Raw genomic sequence first — 24,872 nt, forward strand, 5'->3', positions numbered from 1 at the left:
CCATCAGTTGTTCCTCTATATCTCTGAGACCACTTCTGTTTACTTTGCTTGTTCATTCAGTTTTTTAGATTCCACATATAAGTGAAATCATATGGTATTTGTCCTTCTCTGACTGACTTATTTCACTTAACATAATAGTCTCTAGGTCCATCCATATCATCCCAAATGGTACGATTTCATTCTTCTTTTTAGCAGAGTAATATGGAGCCTGTTTTTAAACAGCATCTGAGAAGAGGTAAATGTGCTCCCAGACTCTGAGACGCAGGCAAGAATACCAAAGTCAAGAGCCAAGCAAGGAAGCTCTTACACCTGCCCCAGAGTCTGCTCCTGACAGTTACACAGGGAAGGCATCAGGGCCAAACAGACTTGCGGGGTCTGTGTCTGCCGAACCCCACAATAGTCGGGGCACACAATGTCTCATGTAGTCTCTGATCCTCACAGCAGCCCTCAGAGACAGGGACCATCACAGGCAGACCTGTGTTCATAGACAAAGAAATGGAGGCCCAGCGAGGAGAAGGAAGCTAAGCTCACGCAGCCAGTGAAGGTCAAGGCCAGCTCTCCCTGTGGGGTCCCACAGCTGTGCTCCAGTGTCCTTCCTATTCCAGCGAAGCCACTCGCCTCCACACGTCTCCCACTCTCTGCTATTACCATGTCGCTCCCGCCACCATCATCTCTCACCCAGGTTGCTGCAATAGCCTCCTAACGGGCCTTCCTGTTTCTATCCTTGACCCCTCTGGTCTCTTCTGCTCACCACAGCCAGAATAACCCTTTCAAAATACAAGTTAGATCACATGGGTCCTCTACTCAACCCTTTCCAATGGATTCCTGGCCCCACAGTTGTCAGTAGCAAATAAGCCTTTGGCTGTGTATGCAGCCAAACCGCTAAGGGCAGAGGGAGCCATGGCCTACCCATGGCTGTGTGCCCAGCAAGCGAAGGAGCTGGGCAGGGGCCCTGGCCTCTACATCTTAGTCATAGCTGTGGGGAGGGACCCATGGGTCTGGCTGAGGGCTTGATCTTGCTCTAGAAAGAATCAAGTGGTCCAGTGGCGCATTTCCTGTCCGATTGGGATTGTGCGTAAAGACATGGACACAGGCAGGGAAGTGGCGCATACTTCCCTCAGCCAAGACGGGCTGCTGAGGAGGGTGGGCTGGGTAGCACACTCTGTACTCTGATGCCGTCTCTGTGGTGGGTGAATTCACAGTGTGGCACCTCTCAGTTGTCTTTGTTTGAGGATATGTGTCTTAAAAAATTCTCTATGAGGGCTGGCTGAGTGGCGCGATGGTTAAGAACTGGCTTGGGACACCAGAGGGCCCCGGTTTGGATCCCACATATGAGGGCCAGTGACACTGCCCTCCACAGCTAAGATGCTGAACAACAGCTCAACCTGGAGCTGGGCTGCTGTGAGTCGTGGGCAACAGCTTAGGCTGCAGCCCCTGTGGCAGTGGGTTGCCATGGGCTACCGAGCGTAGCCAGCAGCCAGTGTGAGTGGCCAGCAGCTGCCATGAGCGGCCGTACAGAAGCCGACAACTGATATGTCTCGCCCGGGAAGAGCACAATGATGGTGCCAACTTGGGCCAGTGAAGCAACATCCTCCACAACTAGACTGAAGAACAAAACGACAGCAACTTGTCTGTTCCCCTTCCCCCAATTCCCCAGCACTGTTCCCCCCGCCACCAATTCCCCAATAAAAATCTTTAAAAAAAAATTTTCCATGAGTCAGACATCTTCACAATCCCCAGTTAGCCTCAGAGATGCATCTGGAGGCAACTGAGGGAAGGTCCACCAGGACTGCTATCCCCAGTGATTGAGGAAAGTGTGGTCCGAAGAGGCGACTTGCCGAGGATCACAGATATTTGTCTCAGACCCTGGTACTGAGAGCTGGGGCCTTTAGCAAGTCATTTATTCTTATGGAGTCTTTGGTTCGTCTCTTTACAAAAACAAAAAATGGAGGAGGAAGGAAGGAAGGAGGAGAAGGACTTGAAAGCGGAGAGAAGAAGAAGGAGAAAGAGGAGGCGGAAACCTAAAGATGGGTCTCCAAAACATCTATGGATTCTTAAAGCTCTGAAATTTTATGAGTCTTCAAGGAATGTTATTTGATCTATAAATTAGTCCATCAGTCCCATACCTACCTTGGTGCACATAAGAGAGTTTGGCAAGACCAAAGTCTCTGCTACAGAACTTTATGTGCACTTGGAGACAGTCATGGAATATAGGGCCTGAGCCCATCTGCACGCTCTGCCACCCATCCATCCTGCCTGTCGCAGGAAAGAGGCAGGCGCAGAAGGGGTGAGCAGGCCATCTCTGTCTGCCTGTCTCCCACACCTCACCACACAGAAGCATGCGATTAGCTCTTAAAAATCTCAAAGCTTGTGGCTCAAACAGAGCCCGGACCCTGGGAACAGAACCATTCTGGGCAGGCTTGCCTCTGCCTGACTCTGTCTTCTGGTTTTCATATGCCTGTTCAAAAGTAGTGAGGTGGCTGGAGTTTCTTGTTTTTGTCTTCTGCCCTGTGTTCCACCCACTCCACCCCAGGTCTCCCAAGGCAGCTGCAGTGAGTACTGTATCCAGCACAGTGCTGCTTAGGGCAGTGGAGAGCCGGGGCGTCTACAGTACTGCTTCCTACCCCACCCCTACCAGCCCTGCCCCTTGCTGAAGCTACAATGGACTTTTTTGCAACCACCCTAATAGAAATAGAATGTACAAGGTCTGACAATTAAGTTCAAGAACGCATCCTAGAAAAAGTGCGACATACCTCATTGCTAAATATCACTATGGTCACCTTCGAAGTACTCCCCTTGGGAAGCTATGCACTGATGCGAGCACCTAGTCCACCCTTCAAAGCAATTTTGGAACTCTTTTTCTGGAATGGCCATCAAAGCTGTCATCGTATTACCCTTGATGTCCTGAATGTCATCAAAATGTCTTCCTTTCAATATATCCTTTATCTTCAGGTAAGCAAAAAAGTGATTGAGGGCCAGATCAGGTGAGTAGGGAGAGTGTTCTAATGCATCTATTTGTTTACTGGATAAAAACTCCCTCAAGACAGTGCCATGTGAGCTGGTGCATTGTCATGCTGCAAGAGCCATGAATTGTTGGTAAAAAGTTCAGGTCGTCTAACTTTTTCACACAGCCTTTTCAGCACTTCCAAATAGTAAACTTGGTTAACTGTCTGTCCAGTTGGTACAAATTCATAATGAATAATCCCTCTGAGATCAAAAAAAGGTTAGCAACATTGTTGCAACAAGTTCGCGAACTTAATTGTCAGAACTTGTATGCCACAAATGTAAGCCACATGTGACATTTTTAATTTTCTAGTAGCTTTTCTTAAGCATGTAACCCAAAAATAGATTAGCATAATATAAATAATGTGTATTATTTAATCCAACATAACTAAGATTTTATCATTCAATGTGTAATCAATATAAAATATTAATGAGATATTTCACATTCATTTTACCTCCTTAGCCTTCAAAATCTAGCTTGTATTTTACATTTACAGCACATCTCAATTGGACCAGCCACATTTCAAGTGCTCAATAGCCATAAGTGGCTAGTGGCAACTATATTAATGCAGATCTACAATATACATGAAAGTCTATATAATTGCACTTACCCTAATTCTGTTAATATTAACAATAAACTGTTAACATTTTGTTATATGCTCATCTAGTCCTTTCTATGCATAATATTATTTTTGCAAAGTTGAGGTCATATTGTCCATATGATTTTGTATCCTTCTCTTGTTGTTTTGTATATTTTCCTATATTATCAAAAGTTATACACAATCATTGTCTTCAGTGATAATATCATAGACTATCCTATTACTTGAGTGAGTCATAATCTTCTCAACCAATGCCCAAATGTTGGACAGCTACAATTTTTCACTATTACAAGTAATGCTGAGATGAATATTTTTATGTTGCTTGTGCTCCTGAAGGTCTTGATGTAAATCTCTCTAGTCTTCTAGTCATTTTTAACAAAATGATTTTTGAATATCATCAATCAGTCAAACAACTATCAACAAGTGATTTATGACTGGGAGCTGAAGCACCTTGGTTTCTCATCCCACACCTTCGATACCTGGCTCTGTAAGCCAGGGCAAACCACTTCCCTTCTCATACCAGAGTTGCTCCATTTATAAAGTACACTGATTGTATTAGATGATTTTTAAGGGTCTTTCCAGCTCTAACCTGCAGTGATGTTTTCGCCTCAAACTCACATCTAATCAATGAGCCTGTCAAGCTAGTCATTACAAGTCCTGCAAGTCATATCAAAGCCACCTCCTGAACATTTAAAAATCCATCCACTTGTCCCAGTTCCCACGCATAGTGCCTTCGTACAGGCCGCCATCATCACTCATCTAACTGGTGATGGGCGTATCCAGTGCAAAGAGAGGTTAGGTTCTCCAGTTACGGTTGAAGTCCAAAATCAAGACTAGGATTAACTGAGATATGTGTGAAAGCATAGGGCCCAGAGGAGATAGGTGATCAGTGAATATTTGCTGTATTTGAATCTGAAACCAGCTTCAGGAAACCCACCTAGACCCTGTCCTGAAAGGCTGCCAAGGAGTTAGTTCACAGTGAAGTATTAGGCAGAGCCCTGCCTCAGACGCTGGGTGCGGAGGAAAAACAAAGACTAGGCAGCTTCCCCTAAAGGGATGACAGTCTAGGGGGAGATAGGACCCCCCTGTACAAAAAAACAAGCATGCCTCAGGCTGTGTCTTCAATGGAACAACCAGATGGAGAGCAGGACAATTATCTCAGCAATTCAGGCAAGCCTGCTATTGAGGAAAAGGCTTAAAGAAATTTGTTCTGTTTCTTTTGAGAACCAAGGGGTTAGGACAGCCTGGGGAAGCAGTAGCACTTGGCTCTAGGAGCCCAGGGTTCTGGCCTGTGCTCAATGATCTTAGGCAAACCCTAAAGCCGCTTTTTGATCGCAGTATCATCAGGGGTTAAAATAGAGACAGAGTAATGCCAACCTTGCCCAGACCTTAAACACCTACTGGATTCAGTTGTCGTTAGATTGAAACACTATGATTCTGAATGGGGAAAAACAGTTATTAAATGGGGCAACCTAGTAGCGACATAGGCAGCTGGAAATGTCTCCTAAGAGCCTAACTCCTCTTAAAGGAAATATTCAATAATCATAAATAACATTTGTATCAAACTTTATCATGTGTAAGGCAATTTTATACGCATTTATTTCATTTCATTTTCAAAATCCCATATGGTAGGTGTCATCGTTTGCTCCTTTTACACTTAAGGATACTGAGATGGAGGGGGTTTAAATAAGTCGTTCAAGTTTACACTGTTTCTGAGGCCCAGATTCAGACCTTCTAACTCCTCGGTTCTGCTGCCTTCCCCTTAAAATTCTCATCACTAAAACATGAACAGTGACATAAACATTAATCGTGCTTGTTATATACATTTCCGTTTGATGGAGGACACGAAAACACCAAAACAGAGGCTCTAGAAAAAATGGTGGACGCGCAAGAACAGCAAGTTCACTCTCCTGTAATAAGGGAAAGTGGCTGTCCCCATCTGATTTGCATTTCATGCCATACAGCAAGAAATATTTAAGTTGACAAATAGGATATTTACAACTGCAACAGATACTTGGCAGTTAGTTTTTAACAATTGTTGCAAATGTGATTTATTTGCTATTATAAAAGGGTATTACTGTGCGAATATGACTCCTGAAATTAGCTTCCGTTTAGCAAGGGGCCTTGACAGCTTGACCTCTTAATATCCTTATAATGATGCCATTTACATTCAATGCTTACTCAAGTCACTCACTGCTAGATTTGTTCGAGAGGAGTCCACTCTAGGGCAGATGTATTATGTATTTTAACATACCGAGTTGATGTGTGGGGCACATGTAGGCCTTCTAAGAGGAAAAACATGTTTAATCAAGTCTTCATGAAAATGTGTTCGTTTCCAACTTCCTACAGTGAAAATGCATTACTGCTAATTACAGCATACTCCAGAAATACAATACTTCATGTTTTCTCCACAAGACATTTCCATGGCGTGGATTATATGAAACGAGAACATGTTTTGATTCTCGGCAACTTGAGCTTTCCATTTGACTGAGAAATGGGTGCAGGGGGAGGATTGGCTGGGCCGAGATCCGTGCCGTCTCCTCCGGCAGGAAATGGGAGGAGGGAAGAATGGATTTGAATTCCAGCACCACCACTTCCTATCTGTGCGGGCTTGGGTACCTCTCTGAACCTGTTTCCTCACCTAAGACATGGATTACTAATTTTTCAGGTTATTATAAAGATCCGAGATGTTTTGAAGAACCTGGCACATTGTAGTTACTTGAACATAGGAGCCAGCCATGTTTGTGTTGCTTGTCAAAGCTCACATGTTACCTTCTCCATGATGCAGCCTTGACTTCACTAGACAAACTCAGTCTGTCCTTGCTTTCTGCTTCTGCAGTGCTTCGTTCCATCACTTGATTATATCACATATTACATTGTGTTGCATTTAATTGAATACGTATGTCTCTGTCTTCCCCTTCTTGATGGCAGGACCTGTGTTTATATTTACCTCTGACACCCTAGGAACTAACACAATAATAGAACTTGAGCATTGCACTGAGGAGGATTTCAGGGTGCTTCTGGAGTCAGTGTGGAGTGGGAGGCAACCAGGACAATTAAGGATGTACACCATCCGTAGAAAACGGGAGAGGGAGCACATGACCCACTTTTGCCATCGCCAGTTTAACACATAGTAGATGCTCAGCAAATGCCTGCCGAAGGAATTAATGGGCATCACTCAGTTATCTAGTAACTTACAGGAACTTATAGTTTACATATGTCTACTTCAAAGCATTTTAATTCTTATTGCATCATGGTATTCTTCTAATAACCCTGTGATTCAACTTGGGTGGGTGTTATCACTGTTTTCCAGTTGAGGATACTGTGACATCGTGGGGTAGCAAAGTGACTTTCCTGCATTCTCATAGTAAAATGGTGTTACAGCTAAGACTTACATATGCCAACCATAAGTTTCTCTTAAGCAATATATTGAAATTCCCCTAGAGGCCAGCACTGTTTTTTCTGAAATCAGGGCAAACTGCCCAATTCTCATATTTACTCACTCTTCTCCCTCTGTCTGCTCCCTTTTAGTTCCCCATCTTCTGAAATTTCTGTCCAGTCTCATTTCTCAGTAGAAAACATTGCACTGACCGTCTTAGAATTGGCAAACCACAGGTAGAAACACCAAAGTCCACAGGAGCCTTTTGGAGCTGGGTATCTCCATTAGATGATCTTGGCCAGGAGTTTTTACTTTTGTAACTCTCCACAAGAACCTTGAAACTTCTGATTACAATCAGACTAGAGGCTCCATCTCTCAGTTGAACAAAGCAGAAATAGAAGCAAAGCCACCTACTGCGTGAAGTCACCCGTTCACTGGTCCAGTGGGTCTGGTGTGGTTTGGGCCATCGGGGTGGTTGGGGCCTTCTCTCCTGGTCCATAATCTCACCTGTGCTTCTATGGCTCCTGTTTTAACCAGGTGTGGGCAACAGGCCTCGACGTCTCCTACAGTGACCAGCTGGCCCTGACTCAGCTCACCTTATACCTGACCAACGGCCACCTGGATTGCAGCTTTAGCACCCTTAAAGTGCCCCGCTTTGTTCCCAAGAAACAGGAGAAAACGAGCTGCCTTAAAGCCCTGTCAGTGCCGGTAAGCAACAGAAGTTTCCTGATTCTCCACAGTGTTCGGCCACACTCAGCCGCCACTTACCGAGCTCTGGTGTGGTGCCAAGGTCATTGAGCATAGAGAGGATAGAACCTCAGGCAAGTCACTCAGTCTCTTCGAAATGGGTTTCTGAAAAATGCATGCACTGGTCAGAGGAAAGGGGAGTGGGCATTCCAGAAAGAGGAAGTCCTAGGAGGAGGGGTGAGAGAGCATGGGGTTTTCTGGGGATACATCTGTTTGGTGTTCCCCTCAGTTCTCTTCTCAATTCACTTTCCTGGACAAGTACATCTACATCCACTGCTTCAATTACCAGCAACTTCTGACAAAATCCATATTTTTCTAGCTGCCATCTTTTTTTTTTTTCAGCTTCAGACTCCTGGACCCAGGGTCAAAGTGCTCAGGGTCAAACTATCCAAAACTGCATTTGTCGTCCCCCTTCCCTATACTTCTTTTAGGTGGGTCAGGCCAGAAGCTGATCAGACACCCCTATCCCCACATCCCGTCAGCAGCCAGCTCCAGGTGATGCCAGCTGCTAAAATGCCTCAACTCTGACCCCTCCTCTCCCTCCTTGAAGATGCTGCCTTAGCATTGGCTTTCATCGTCTCCCAAGAGTATAGTAATAGTTTCTCACTGAGATTCCCTGCCTCCTGCCTCTCCTTCAGCCTAAACAAACATACAGTCAAGGTGGTCAAGGTGAAAAGCACATTAGCATGTTGCTCTCCTACTTGTGATTTTGAAATGACTCCTGTCATCTTCAGGAAAACCCACTTCCCCTCTGAGCTCATGAGGCCCCTCATGAACAGCCTCTTCCTGCAGCCCCAATCTCCCATCACTAGGGTGGCTGAGGCCAGCAGCCCTGAGGCTGCCTGAGATTTACCAACCTCAGAACCCTGGGTAACAACAGGTTAGGTCGGTCATGGGAAAGGAGAACAAAGGTCAGGAGGGCCCAATGGCCCCTAGTGTAGGTGGGATATGAGAGTGGATGGGGCTTTCTGGCCATAGCTGCTCTGACAGCTGCCAGGAGGTTTCTTCTGCCTCGTGCAACCATGGGCTTCATACCCTTTTTGCAAATGAAGCTCTACTTGAGATCTAAGTATATCAATCCGGTAAAAGGAATTCCAGTGGTTAATAGGACCCCACACTGGTGCCCTAGCAGTACCTGTTCTAAGCAGTATCTCCTGCCTCTCTGCTGAGCTTCTTTGGGTCCAAAAGATAGCTCTGGATTTAAAGAACCCTTGTTTGACTCTGCCCGGGGTCCCCACAGTCACCTTCCTTGGCAGGAACTCCGTGTACATTTAAGTAGGTAGCCTGGAGAGGGTGCCAGGTGTCTCGGGCAACTCAGGCAGCAGCTTTTTTCTCCTCCTCAATCCACTTGTCCTGTGAGGTACCCTGGTTCACAGGCATCCTCTTGATCTCTGCTGCTTTTTTTTTTTTACAGTTGCAGAAAAGGACAGTTTAATAAAATTAAAAAAAATACATTTCAAAGAATCAGAAGTGGGCCTGGGCAGTAGAGAATGGCTCAAGGGCCATTATTGAAGAGAAAGTACTCCAAAGAGTTTGGAGCAAACCAAGCAAAGGAAGCTCAAAAGGCCCAAAAGGGCCAAGGGCAAGGGCAAGGGCCAGGGAGTCATTATTAGGAGAAAAAGGACACTCCAAAGAGTTTGTAGTGGGCTGAGCAAAAGAAGCTCAAAAGGCCGATCTCTGCTTCTTAAGAAGAGAAGTAGAGTTGGGCTGGGGAGGAGAAACAGACCTGTTTTAATTAGGTCCCAGGACCTTGCTGAAAATCTCCCAGGTCTGACCTCACCTGTGGCCTCCAACTTCACCAAAGGAACCTAAGTTCAATGCTAGAGGGAGGCGCAGCAGAAAAACTTGAGCCCTTCTGGCTTAGCAAACCTAACTCCATGCCATTTCTAAAAGAAAGCTGGAAGCTGAGTTAGTATTCAACACGAGACTTTCAAAGACAATTTGCTGCATTTAAGTATGTTGCTTCAGAAGGCTGTAAGCAGAAGTTGTACTTATAATTAGAAGCACTCTCCCATTTTCCCCATCTTGCCTATAGGTTTCAATCCTAGCTACAGGCAACATACGGGAATTCTCCTGTGATCAAGAGTCTTAACCACTTTTAGGAATTGCCTACACTCAAGCATTATGATCTTCAATAATTCAAATGTCTCTACAATCACCGAAGAAAAGCTATGCAGGTTTTCTGATGTAAGGAAAAACTGAAAGTGCTTTTGGTTTTAGGAAGATAAATGGATGCCCCACTGGAGCCACTGTGCATGTGTGTGCATGCATGTGCGCCCGTACACGTGTACACATGTGATAGGCAATTTTGAAAAGAAGCATACACACTCGCGCACACAGTACAATTTACAACCACACTAAGGCTTCCTGAACAAGTGTGAATAGACTGGGATGCTGTCAGGTTTACAATCAGTCGGTTGACAGCCCCCTTTGAAGACTGAAGAAAAAGGAACGACACAGATGAAACCACAATGATATAATGAGGGCGCATCCAGAACTAACGCCTATAAAATGCTTCGTTTGGGCCTATTCCTTTAAATAATATGCTGTGTAGGGGAAAAGCCAAACCTTTTCTGGACTCTAAGAAGAGCTGTTGTCCCATGTCAGAAACAGGTGGCGAAGAGCTGTCATTTAGACCCATTTAGACCCGTGTCCTCCACAAATAACTGCTGGAAGGCGGAAACAAGATCAGCTGAGTCCCATACATGCATGTTTTAGAAACGAAAAGGAGTCACCTAACAACTCTTAAACTCCAAATTAACATTCTGTCAGAACGGGCATAAATCGTTATCCATTTCTACCCGGTTTTCACTCCTCCTCTCTCTTTATGGCCCCTTCGAACCACAGTTGGTGAGTGGCCAGAAGAGGGACCATCTTTGCAAACGTCTTAAAACAACCCAAGTCATTTATAAGCATTTTTAACAGCACATGATCTGTAATGAATGATTAAGTAAAACCTTTTGTGTTAAATTATGTTAATAATGATTCTGTCTCCTGTAATTTATTATGAATTCTCAAATGCTTCGGGTTTGATTTTGATAGAATGCAACAACAACGAAGTTTATGTGATGACTTTATTTTTAGAACTCCTTCTTTGAAGGCACACATTTCCCCCGCTACTGCTGCTACTGTAATTATGTACAAAACCAATCACTCATTAGAGTTAGGATACATTATCTTCTAGACAGATGAGGCTAAATAAGCAACACATTAATAATTCAGAGAGCAGTTCATTATGCATGTGGATGCCTGCTTTGTAACTGAAATAAGAACCTCATCAGCCTCTGCCAACCCTTAAACAATAGTTCTGTATTATTGCAACCACATTCAAGTTTACGCTTGTTAAACTGCTACTTGGATTATTTTATCAAACATTCATTTATTTGTGGTCCCTTACTGCCGAGAACAGATTTTGGAAGCTCCTTTTTTAAGTTAATGATTTGAGCAATGGGTGTTATTAATTCTCAGAATATTATAAACATGATTAATTTTCAGGCAGAGATTTATTACATAAGGATTTCAACTATGTCAACTGAAATGCATCACTGTCAAAACAAGTATCATGGCGAAAACAGAATACGCTCCACACTTCAAGTGCTGGTGCTCAGAACTAAATCAATTTAAATTGTGGCGGAAGCAAAAATTATATTCTCCAGTGAAAAGGAGTATTTCGAGCTTCTTTTATTTGGCTTGAAGCATTCTTGTTAGCTTGTGATTTAGAAAGGTAGTTTAATAAAACTAGACTTCTACCGATAATATTTTGTCTTCTATTTTTTACTAGAAAAGGCAAAGCTCTGGAATTCCCACACATTCCAAGTGTGGCCAGTGGGAATTTGGAGTGAAGAGCACTGGTCTGGAAGTCAGGGGTCATGAGCTCTGATCCTCTCTCAGTTTCCTCGTTTGTAAAATAAGGGAGGGCTAAATGACCCCCAAGGCCTCTTGAGGGATTTGATTTTATGGGGCCTTGGGGGATGGAGCTCTGTACCAAGCCTGGCCCAGGCAGCTTCACATACAGTGGGGTGCTGGGGTGGGGACGGAATGTTGTAGGGGAACACGGGAACGGTCCGTCCCTCCATACCACAGCCTTCTACCTAAAGGGCTTTTTCTCGCAGCATCATTTAGAAAGGAGTAATATTGTTATGACAGGTCACATCCTAAGTCCTCATCAGTCACCACCTATCAGTTGATACTTTCAGCAAGAATCAACTAGAAGTTAATTCAGCAAGGTTTTACTAAATAACTACTTTGTGCCAGACACTCTACTAAGCCCAGAGGGTATAAGGACAAGTAGCAAAGACCTCCAAGTTTATTAAAGGGCACAGACAGGCCAGTAGGTAACTATAATGTATATAATAATATGATAATAACATCCAAAATGTATCAATGCCAGGTACTTTAATGAAGTGCTTTACATGAATCTTTATACAACCCACTATATTAGGCAGGTACTATTATTATGCTTGCTTTAAGATAAGAAGACTGAAGTTAAGAGATGTTAAGAAACCTGTAGAAGGTCATTCAACAAGCAAGTGTGGAAGCCAGGATTTAAGTCCAAGTCTGTAAGACTTTAAAGCCTGGGTCTGAATGTTGTACTATTCACCTGCCTTGCACTGGCTGACAGTCAATGATCCAGCCCCAGAAGAGAGCTTAAGCTCATTCGTGAGAAGTCTCTGGTTGAGGCCACAGAGAAAGCCCTTCTTCCAAGGGAGGATTCAACTCCCTGTGTGATGAGGTTGTTTCCAGGCATATTGCCATTATCTATTGGCTTCTAGTCTGCTCTGAGCTAGGCCAAGACTTCAGTGAGCACTGAATAGGCCACATGATCATACAGGAGTCTTCTGATGCAATGAAATCCATTTAAGTTGTGATGTTCTTGGCAAACCTAAATGGACTTTATAGCATCCAAAGAGAGTGGATTACACAAGTCAACCTTTTAAAATTATGTTTTCTATTTGTATAATGTTTTATACTTTAAATAGACAAGAGTGTGCTTGATCCCCATGATAACCTCACGAAATAAAGATTTCAGGGATTATCATACCCATTTTACAGATTAGGAAACTGAGGCTATGCAAAGTTAAGTAAGTTGCCCAAGGTCATAAAGTTAAGTATGTGGCAAAGCCCTGGTCTTCTGATTGAAGTCCCTTTCCAATGAAAAGTTTTATTGGTTGGTTTGTCAGTTTTTGTTTTAAATAATTTCCCTTATTTATGAAATTATTTTAATTAATAAATGATTATAAGAGCTAATATTTTTTTAAGTGCTTACTCTGTGCCAGACACTGTTCCAAGGTCTTTACATACTCATCTAATCCCCATGACAACACTGTCACCTGTGCTTTTGGGCTGGATAAAAGACAACCCTAGATTACTGACAGCTTTTTCCTATAGAAACCGTGGAGTTGGCTAAGTCTTTAAAAAGTAGGTGTACCATGTATGTTCATCTTTATTAACATTATAATTACACAATTATTAAGCATTTAATATATGCCAGGAATTTCACCAAGCATCAGGGATACAAACATATCAGACAAATCTCCATCCTCAAGGAGTTGAAAAGAGATATAAAATAGATAGCACATACAGAAGAAGAAAAAACAAAGCCTCACATAAGTGCCATTTAAGCAATAGCCCCACAACCTACTGCTGGACTGGTGGGCACAGTTATGAACAATATCAAACTTGGCCCAGCCTTAAAGACTAGGGTAGTCACTAAGTGGTGAGGAGAGGGGGACCTCCCCCAGCAGAAGGGACAGAGGCCGAAGACAGCCTGTAATCTGTTAGGAGATGGCAATGAACCAGCTGGACTGAGGCAGAGAAGCTGGGAAGTGGGGCATGGGAGAAGTGGTTGGAGCAGCCCGTTGAATAAGCCAGGTGTGTGGCTTTCATCTTGGGACAAGGAGGAAAACTGGGGAGTTCTGAGCATTGACCAATCCAGGTTCGGGAAACGATCAATCTGGCAGTAATGCTCAGGATCCCAGGGGCCAGTAGGGGAAGGAACAGCCTGGGAAGTGACATTTAGGGTAGGTCTAAACTGCTCCAGGCCCTGTAGATGCTTTCAAAGAAAGAGCAACAAAAATAGTAGCTACCATTTATCAGGGGCCGGGCGCGATGCTAGATGCTTATTTAATAATCAGAAGTCAGAGACGTTAAATGACATAGTCAAGATCATACATATACCAAGTTGCCTGGTCAGGTTTTAAACCTCTGTCTGTCTGACTCCATATAATGCTTTCCACTACAGAATTCTGCTAGCAACCCTGCCTCCCGAGTAAGAAAAAGAGGCAACTCTCCAGACCATAAAGGTCTGAACTAGGATGGCAATGGTAACAAAAGAAGAGGCAGCTTAGAGACATATACCAAATATCCTGGCTTTCCTTTCAGGTTCCTTGTGAATCACAAGCTGAGGTCTGGGAGGACGAGAAATTGCAATCTGTCTCTAGAGAGAAGAAGAAACCTCAGGCTAGCCTGTCCTTGCTGGCTGTCAAGTAATGCTGGACAGTGTGAGCTCTTCTGCATGGTTTGGGGCCAAGATACAGAGCACCGAGCTGGGTCCTGCTGCCAGATGCCTGCCTACCTCTCTCCCTTGCTGACTAGGGCCTGATCGTGGGTTTGCTAGTTTATATACTATGGCAGCATAAGACAAGTTTCGAAGACAAAAATAACCTTGGAATTATCTTGTGAATTCATGGTAATTACCATGCAATTACATGCTCAGTAATCACAACGGAATTCCAGAGTATTTACAGTTCACTTCTATGTACAAAAGCTTGGGTTTCTGGGCCTTCGTGGTGAAGGCAGGACCATGGCGTGGTGATCTCAGAAATGGAGAGACAACCATTAGTGTCACAATAGATAGTGTCAGGTCTTAGGATCCTTGCAGCCAGTTGGGGGCCAACAGCACCTCCTTTTCTTCTATTCCTGGTTGCCCAGCATCTGAGGGTCCCCAAAGTTCAAAATCAGTTTCTATGCCTGAAGGTTGGCCATGACCCTCTATATGGTTCTCCAAATTTCCAGTAATCCAAGGACAAACATACTTGGTTGCAAAGGCAAATATCACATCTCACAACACATGCTATGAAACTTCCAGGATTCAATACTTTCTTCCTGTACATATTAAATTTAAAATGTTTTTAGGAAATACTATAATTGAAATACTTTAGGCCTACTCTAAGCCATCTCTTTGGGGTAGCTCTCGCTGATAAGCAAGCAAGATAAAGAATGGCTGTTTTCCAAACAACGAAAGTAGTTGGAATAAAAATTCTAACATTGGTTCTCTCAAGGTCTTGGACTACACTTTGTGACTTGCTTCCAAAGAGTACAGTATGGAAAGGAGGAGAAGAATCTTTACAGTGAGAAATCTGGCCAAAATCACCTTAGCTGAGAGATGGAGATTTGCCTCCTCAGTTGTATTGATACATGTATCCTCGATACAAGGTGATGAAAATGGAAGGTTACCTAGGTTGCCCGTTTCCCTCCTCTCAAAAGCACATTACCCCAGTCTAATCATGAGAAAAACATCAGACAAAGCCAAGTTGAGGGACATGTTATAAAATACCTGATCAGTACACCTCAAAACTGTCAAGATCATCAAAAACAAGGAAAGTATGAAAAACTGTCACAGCCCAGAACCTAAGGAGATATGACAACTAAATACAATGCAGTATCCTGGATGGCATCCTGGAACCAAAAAAAAGGAAATTTAGGGGAAAAGTAAGGAAACTGAAACATAGCATAGACTTAATAGTAATGTAGCAATTTGGTTCCTTAGGTGTGACCAACGTACCACATAAAGGTAAGATATTAACAATAGGGAATTGGATATGGAGTATACAGGAACTCTGTATTATCTTTGCAACTTTTCTGTTAATTTACAAGTATTCTAAAATCAAAAGTTTATTTAAATGTGTTATGAAGAGTCTTACACTCAGTTGTGGCCTTTTCCAGTCTCAGGCAACCCATCGCTATGCAGTGATGACCACCCAGCTGAGGCACAACAACCTCTCGCTATTTTTCCACTATGTTTTTCTCCAGATGTGTAAGGCCCATGGCATCGGCTACGACATTCAGGTATGGAGGGGTCACAGTTTGTCAAGGCTGGACCAAATACAGGCCCATGGGCAATCTAGGCAGTTAATAATTTGAGGCCCCTTCAACCATATTCTTTATACATTAGTTTGACATGTGTTTAGAAGAAGGATCATAAGCACTGCTTGGGGAAGGTTAGAAAAGCAGCTCTATAGGGGTTGGCACTTGGTCCTGGGATGTTCAGCCCTATCCTCAAACTTGCACACTTACCTTGGTAAAGCAAAAGGCCTGTAGCTCACCAGACTTAGGAGGGATTTGGGGGACCATCTCTTGACCCTGAAGCATGCCCTTAGCTCCCTGACCCCCACCCAACGTTGCTTAGCAATTACGATCCTCTGTTTCAGTCTGCTCAGGCAGCCATAACAAACACCACAGGCTGGGTGGCTTAAACAACAGAAATGTATTTCTCACCATTCTGGAGACTGGAAAGACCACAGAGAAGGTGCTGGCTAATTCGTTTCCTAATGAGGGCTCTCTTCCTGGCTTGCAGATGGCCACCTCCTCATTGTGTCCTAACATGACAATGATAGCGAGAGCTCTAGTGTGTCCGTAGCCTCTGTTATAAGGACACCAGTTCTATCAGAACAGGGCTTCACCTAATGTCCTCATTTAATCTTGATCACCTCCTTAAAAGTCCTATTTCCAATACTGTCACATGGGGGCTAGGATTTCAATACGTGAATCTGGGGAACACACAATTCAGTCCATAGCTTCCTTCCACTTACATTTAGTGGTTTCTTTCAAGAAGGAGTTCTGATTTTAAAAAGTTTTCCCCATTTTGGGTCTGTTTCCAGTGATATTAATGGCCCCGGCTGAGCTGCTTCATCCTTAATGTGGCTAGAGGGAAGCAAGTAGGCTACAATATCTCCCGCCTAAACTAAAACCTCCTTTTTGTGCTTAGAGACTCATGTTACTCTGAGAAATAGTTTCATGTTTTTGTACTTCAATTCAGATTTTCAAATCTCGGACTCTGGTGACTGTTCTAAGACCTCAGTGACCCATGCCCTCTTATTTGTGGAAGACCCATTCCCAGCATCACATCAAACACATTACAATATATTCACCTCTCACATTAAGTGTAATGTATAGATAATGACGTAAGAATTGAGCAACAACCAACTGATCAAGTGTTTTGATGTGCAGATATTCAGTGCTACATTTATCAATTTTTATTTTTCATACTTGAGAATACAATTTTCCAGGGGTCAAATCTTTTCAGAGGCCCTAAAAAAGCATATAGGCCTTAGGCACAAGGCCAAGTGTGAATAGAATGGCCTGACTGGCACTTGGCAATCTCCACCACACGGCAGGGCACTGTCATAAGGCCCTTTGGTTAGACTGGTTCATGCTGTTTGCAAACATGTATAATGCAGCTAACATCCCCTTGCAAATTACATTAAAATTGGTAAAATATAGAAAGAATGAGAAAAGCCAGATTGAACCGATTTACCTGAAATTAATTGTTGCATCTGCTCGACACACTCCCTTTGGAATTAAATAGTTTTGCCCCAAACTGACTAGACTGAAACACTTCCATGTACCAGAAGGTGGCTAAATCTAACTCTCGCTTTATCTGAATCTATTTATTTTCTTTTCTGATAAAATATCAAAGCAGAACAAGCTCTATGAATAGGGATATGTGGCAGGGAATGTCTCCTGCCTAAAAGAAAACGTGCTCCATAACACGTCCTATTGCCTGAAATTATTACTAGAGATTTATTTCTTTGGCTAAAGGTTTTCGACTTGATTGAAGTTCTAGTATTCCTGGGAAAAGTAAAGCACCAAATTTTATGTTACTTATACCTTCATGGTTCTGAGTTGATCAGATTTATTTCCAAGAACAAATCTGAGAGCCAGAAATAGGCTGCCATGGCCCAGGGGAAAGAGTGGATGGGTCAGAAGAGGAATTCCGTTGAGGGTGAGGAGAACTACAGAAAGGGGCAGAGAAGCGCTGAAGATGCAACTCCGCCTCCAGGTCACCTGGGCTGAACAACTTGTAAAGGCTGAGAGATGAAATGGGAGAGAAAGAGAAATATGGATTGGGGGCAAATGGAGTGATAGAACGATACGGAAAAGAATAAGATAACAGAAGAAAAGAGAGGGTAAAATCCAGAGACTAGAAGAATCCATTTTTTAAAATGAGGAGGAGGGGATAAACAGAAAGAAAAAGAGCAAATAACAAATAGAAGTACAAGAAGAAAGAAAGATAGAAGAAGAAACGGAGTCCTGAAAACCTGAGGTGAGAGAAAGGAGTCGTGTGACTACTTGGAAAATTTGGAAATTCTTCAACAATATCCTTGCTCTGGTTTTCCAGAGATGGGTTCTCATGTTTTCAGACCCTGGGGTCCATCCCTGGTCAGAGCTGTGCACTGATTCTCTTAATTGCCTGTCTCAGAGAGGCAGGTGATGAACCAGCATTTACAGGGCACCTATTATACACTAGCACTGAGCTAAGCCCTATTACTTCATTATCTCTTTAATCTTATCTCTCCTGTAAAGAGCTATTATTTCTACCATATCACACTGAGGAAATTAGGCTCAAAGAGTTTAAGTACTTCCGAAGATCACACAGCCAGGCGTTCTGTGGAACTGACATTTGAATCCATAATTGTCCATAAAGTCAAACATGATTCTTTCTCTTACACCAAGCTGTCCCCTATGCACCTTTTCTTCCCCGAGGGCCATGTATATTCTAAAATATTATTACCAACCCAATCCAAGAATCCTGGGAAGCATTTCAAATAAAATATTCCACCTAGGTACCCTAATGTATTCCTCAGCTAAAGAAACACAAACTTGTCCATAGCCCCCAAGACTATCTCTACCTTGCAACAGAAATAAAAAGCTATGCTTAATAATTAACTTCTCTAAACTTTTATTGCCTCCTTGAGTTATACTGCGTCTAAAAAGAAGATCAGTGTCACCTCTGCTACCTGCTCCCATTCTTGGTCAAATTTAAAGTGGGTGTTCTTTCCAGAAAAAGAGGCAACATTAACAATACATCATTGTCAATGCTACCAAAAGGAGAGTCCTTAAAAGTCATTATTCTCAACATTATGTTTTTCTTCCCATTATTACTGCAGAATTTCAAATGATGTTTCTTGTCCAACATCTCGGGGAAAAACGAAAAGGGAAATGAGATCACCCTATGAGTTTATTTTTCCTTGCTAAATATTGGAAGGAAGCGTTGCTGAGCTTGTAACCAACTTGGTGGGTCTCATTCCTGGTATTTCTGTAATGCTACAAAATACCCCCACTGATTTCCTAATGAAATGAAGTTGCAATGAAAGCCATATGGAGGAAAGTGTCATGTTTACTGCCTGTGACAGTGTGGGGCAGGGCTGGTCTTGCACACACATAGGCAGTGTGCCATGGTCCTAAATAGCTCCACAACCGCCAGCAATCATCTCCTCAGGCCAGGATATTGGCATGCTGGCAATCAGTAGTGCTGTTCAACATATTCCGATTCTTCCCCTTCCAGGCACATAACAAAATTATATTCGGCGTCTCCCTGAAGCCAGGCAGACCAAGTAACTTGGTCTGGCCAGTGAAATAGGAACAGAAATGATATATGCCCTTTCTGTGTCAAAACCTTTAAGAGCCACTTCCTGAGTGGCCATATCCTTTTCCAGCCTTGGAAATCATGGGAGCACATGGAGATGCAGCCGCCTTCAGCCTAGGTCGCTGAGTGTACCAACAGTGACAGAGACCCATGCCAACCCACATGGGAAATAGGGCATAAGCATGAACCACATGTTGGTTGTTATAAACAACTAAGAATTGTTTGGTTTGTTTTAATTACTGCAGCATAACTTAGCCTACTGATTGATTCAGAAATTAGTATCGAGAAAAGGGTGCTCCCCAAACAGAAAATTAATATTATCATTTCAACATGTAATTAGTATAAAGTTATTGAGATAATTTACTTTTTTTGTACTAAGTCTTTGAAAACTCAATTTTCAGTTTCAACTACTGATATTTCAAGTTGTCCATAGTTCCATGTGGCTAGCGGCTACCATGTTGGACAGCACAGTAAAGAATGTAACACATCTTACAGATCAACTAATCAGGGGTTCTCAACCCTGGCCACCCATTAGAGTGACCTGAGTGAGGAGCTTTGCAAAGTGTGGATGCCCAGGCTGTGCTGGGATTATGGTGAGGCAAGTGAGGCACTTACCCAGAGCACAGAATTCAAGGGAGCACACACATATACACCTGTTAGTGAAAAAAATAAATAATATTGGAATGCAATGTGTTAAAAATAAAAACCAATGTAGAAAATCCATGACGAACAAAATATCCAAATTTTGTATGAAAACGTACTAATTTTTTCCTTTGCCTCAGGTTCCAATCTGGCTCAGCATGATACTGTACCCAGGGCCTACTCCAGGCCAACTATATGAATCAATCTTTCTGGAGGTAGAGCCCAGGCACTATATATTTTAAATTACTCAGATTATTCTAATGTGCAGACAGCATTGGCAGCCACTATTCCAGTCCAACATCTGTGCCAATGCCCAGGTTTCCTGATAAAAGGAGGATTAGCGGGCAGTCACAATTTCTAGCATGTCACCAAATCCCTAAAATGTCATTTTCTTTTTGTATTTCCAGAGGTGAGAAGTTCCCATCTTCATGGGGCAGCCATTCCACTATTGTACAACTCCAATGCTAACTCTTATTTATTTGGAGAAAACTGTTAAAAGATAATTTTCAAAAATAAATAAAATCATGCCTCTCACACAGATACAAAATTAAACACATGATAAAGATTTTATTTAACAGAGAAGAATTAGGCAGATGTTATAACCAGTACCAAAAAGGATCCAAAAAAATAATCAGACATCTTTATATCAGGGATTTTGAAATGAGTATGCAAATGGACACAAAACTGGTTTTACCACTGGGGAGCAGAAGAGGAAAATCAACTGAACCTCTACCAGGCTGGACAGAATTTGCTTGTCTCTCAGTCACTTACAACTTACAGAGTTGTAAAATATTTCCCATAGGATCAAGAAAATAGTGTATCCATACACAACCTACAGTTTTCCATTGAAGTACAATATAAATTATTTTCCACACAACAAATTGCTTCTCTATATTTGTTTACCAATTGCTCTTAGAACAGTGGTTTTTAAATTTTGATGTGCATGAGAATCACCTAGGAGTTGAAAAGGCAGATTCCCTCCCAAAGATCCTGAGCTTGGATGATGCCCATGAAAATGCCTTTTAACAAGCACACTAGATGATTCAGACACAGGTATTTTGAGGATCTGACTTCAAAGAACACCTTGTTCTACTAGCCAAAGGGTAACACGTGTTGGCAAGGATATGGAGAAAAAGGAAACTCGCTCACTGTTGGTGGGATTGTAAATTGGTGCAGCCACTGTGGCAAACAGCATGGAGGTTCCTCAAAAAATTAAAAATACAACTACCATATGATCCAGCAATTCCACTTCTGGGTATGAGTCCAAAGGAAACAAAATCACCATCTCAAAGAGATAGGTGTACCCCCATGTTCATTGCAGCATTATTCAAAATAGCCAAGATATGGAAACAAGCTAGGTGTCCAATGAAGGATGAATAGATAAGGAAGATGAGTTATATTAATACATATACATACAATGGAATGTTATTCAGCCATGAGAAAGAAGGAAACCGTGCCATTTGCGACAACATGGATGGACCTTGAGCACATGATGCTAAACAGGATAAGCCAGATAAAGACAAATAGATGATATTACTTACATGTGGAATCTAAAAAGCCAAACCCATAGAATATAGTCATCATGAATATAGTCAACAACACTGGATTATAAACTTCAAAACTGCTAAAAGACTAGATCTTAAGTGTTCTCACCACAAAAATGTAGTCACTATGTGATGTGATAGAGATCATGGCAAAAGCCACGGTGGTCATCATATTGTAATACGTAAATATATCAAATCAACATGTTGTATACCTTAAACTTACACCGTGTTACATGTAAATTATATCACAATTTAAAAAAAAAACAACCCTGTCCTAGAACATATTTACTCCATATTCTGGAGACAGCTTTCCAAATGTGCTTCTCACACTATTCGCACGTAGCTCTAGATTTCAATCCACATCAGCCTGAGCAGTCTTTAGCACGGTACGTTTTCTTTACTTTGCTTCCAACATAATGTGCTATTTTTTTTCTCCCCATTACAATTTTATAGGACAGACAAGGAACTGTTTTTATATTATATGAACACCTGAAGAGAGACAGGTTGGGAATGCTGTGAGTATAAAGTGTGTCTATGAGACGTAATAAGCTGAGAAAATAGGCTCTAACAACTAACAAGAATGATGCTTCTCATACATTTTAACCAGCATGCTGACTTATCGGAAGCCTACCTTATTTTATTTAGATCTTCAAGTATTTCATAAAATGACTTTAGATGTGCCAGTGGGGGTTCATAAATGTAATTGATTAATTATTCAAATTGATGAGTAAGAGGCGGTTTCGACAACATAGTACACTCACACACACATACAAGGCACAAGAAATCTGACTGACAATGAACCGGCTTGGATGTCATCACTGGTGGGGGGGGGGAGGCGGGGGAGGGCAGGTGTCATGCTGGCATGCTTAGAAAAGTGTCCTGGTGACTTTGACAAGGTGTTCCCCAAAAAGACAGGGTGCGTAGCCCCTCCTCAGACCCAGTTTTGGCCCTGATGCCGTCTTCTCAAGATACATGTCTGCTGAGAAGAGTCCCGCTCAGGAGGCTTCTCAATGCTTCCCTAGTTCCTGCAGATTTCTCTCCAGGGTGTTTTGGAGAGTGAGCAAAGTTGTCTCCTCTTCTAAGACTCAGAACTTCAGAGCCATCATCTTGAATTGTGTCTTATTTCATATCTTGGAATATGGTTATCTGGTGCCTTTAAGTCATCCTAATTTATTGAGAAAGGGTTTCTGCCCTATATCTCTCTTCCTTATAACATTAACAGCAGCATAGATATCATGGCCTCATATTAAAACATACACACACAGTAAGACCTCATAAAAACTGACCAAGTAAGAGCCAATTCCTCTATTAAACATAAATGTTCCTGTACAGCTTCTGTTTCTCCCCAGTTGCTCAGTGTCATAGACACTGGTCCCAAGAGGTATGCATGAAAATAGGCAAAGATGCACACCGTTCAGGTCTCAACTCCCTGTGCAAAGTACAGTCCTTTGTTTTACCAAAGCATCATCAGTTATAGCAGACCATAATCAGTGCAGTGATATTCACCCTCATCGATTCCTTTGAATTTATGAGATGTTTTGGTTTCTTCCCCCTTTGGAACTAGAATGTGGCTACAATTTAATCTAGTGCTTACAGTCTTAAATGCTTCCGATCACCAGGGAGGAGAGCAAGCTGGCTGCTGGAGTCCTCCCCTCAGGCCCCAACCTTTCCCCAAGGTCCCTCTAAACATGCAAGATTTACTGGGTCACATTAAAAGAGTCCCTTCACTATTCATTTTAGGGTCTCTTCCCCACCCTTTTGTTATACTGCCATGATAGCAACAGAAATGAGACTTCAATCCATAACACCCCAACAAGCACACATTCATCTTATCCACCCAGATATTCACGTCCAGGATGATAATGGAGCCACAGACCCCTCTGCACATGTGCAGGAAAGAAGCTGCCCTTTGCTTCCCAGTGATATTCTATCCTTCTGCTCCCCTCCCTGCCCTACCCTTACCTATGAAGAAATCCACAAGCATTTAGCCAACTGTGCCAGGCACACTTCTAGGCGTTGGGCATATGAGTACAGCAATGAGCCAGATGACAAGTCCCTGCCCTCATGGAGCTGACATGGTGGTGGGAAGGACACTCAGTAAATAAGTAAACAAGTAACTATGATTTAGCAAGTCAACTGCTGATAAGCCAGGAGAGGGGAGCGGCAGCTTACCAGTACCCAGGACACCAGAGGTGAGGTATTTCCTGGTCTACTCCCTCCAAACTTGTCACTTTGATGCCAGGGCTGTGGCCGGACATAGACCACCAGGCAGTCACTAGGACTGGGAGAACCAAGCAGTCAACTGGATTTGAAGTTGGCAAGCTGGGGAATAAGAAATTTGTATTTTCCAGAGTTATGACTCTAATTCAGCAGGTGAGGTTCAAGGTCCAAGTACATTTCTGAGCTCAGGAATTCAGACAATGGGTTAGTTAAGTACAAGAACTAGAGATCAGAAGAGAGATGTGAACTTCACCTTCCCAGCACTGCCAGGCATGACAGGTACACTGCGAAGGGCGAGTGGGGCTGGTGCTGGAACTAGACAAACCCTGAGGCATGGGGTACAAGGCTGGGAGGGGCGGGTGCCCTTCAAGAGGGGAGAAGAGCACCAGGCAAGCAAAACACCAGGGGGGGAGGGGTCAGCTGCTTAGAAGTCACCCCAAGAAGCAAGCAGGTTGTAGCATCAGGAAAGCTGCAACTACAAAGAGTAAAAGGACAACCTGAGGACCAGGTGGAGGGAGCACAATCATCGGAGCTCAAAAAAGAGGCTGTTTTTAGAGACTCAGCTTGGCAAGGAGACGGCCTGAAGGGAGCCCATTTGCAGGTGACATGGCCCAGCAGAAGCAGGACTTGTGCCCTAGAATTGATGGAATAAGACAAGGATAGTGTTAACAGGGTAGAGGCAGCGTTCCTGAAGTATGGGCCCCCGGGAAACTTTATCTAGGTGGGTACCAGGGTATAGAGGACTCAGGCAAGAGGAAACCCATCACAGAATTTAGGAGATAGAAGAAGAGACTGGTTTGTGAAAAAGGAAACCCTCAATCATCAAACTGAGCAGCAAGACTGACTTGATGCTGAAACCTACAGAATGAATAGTTAGACCAAGGGGAATCTGCCCAGCTGTGCCTACATCTGCACCTGAGATTTCAGACAAGGATGTCTTGACTGCAGACTAGCTTTGGTGCTAGAAATAGTCCTATTGGTGTACCTTCCAAATGATTTTTGCTACTCATACATCTCACAGAGAGGGCACTGTTGACATGTGCCTCCTGAAAGACTCTCGAGAGCCTGTCTACGGTTTGCTGTCCCATCTT

The 24,872-nt window shown here is 43.0% G+C and overlaps 1 protein-coding gene across 1 annotated transcript in view; it reads left to right on the plus strand.

Moving 5' to 3' along the window:
• The window catches only part of LOC109385244 (IQ domain-containing protein H-like), a 116,156-nt gene that overhangs the window by 88,859 nt on the left and 2,425 nt on the right, over positions 1 to 24,872 (plus strand). Inside the window, exon 13 of the mRNA XM_019647301.1 lies at positions 7,519 to 7,689. Coding sequence (XP_019502846.1) covers positions 7,519 to 7,689 — 171 coding nt within the window. The remainder of the gene's footprint in view (positions 1 to 7,518; positions 7,690 to 24,872) is intronic.

This window comes from Hipposideros armiger, unplaced genomic scaffold (assembly GCF_001890085.2).
Source record: "Hipposideros armiger isolate ML-2016 unplaced genomic scaffold, ASM189008v1 scaffold_110, whole genome shotgun sequence".
Taxonomy (NCBI): domain Eukaryota; kingdom Metazoa; phylum Chordata; class Mammalia; order Chiroptera; family Hipposideridae; genus Hipposideros; species Hipposideros armiger.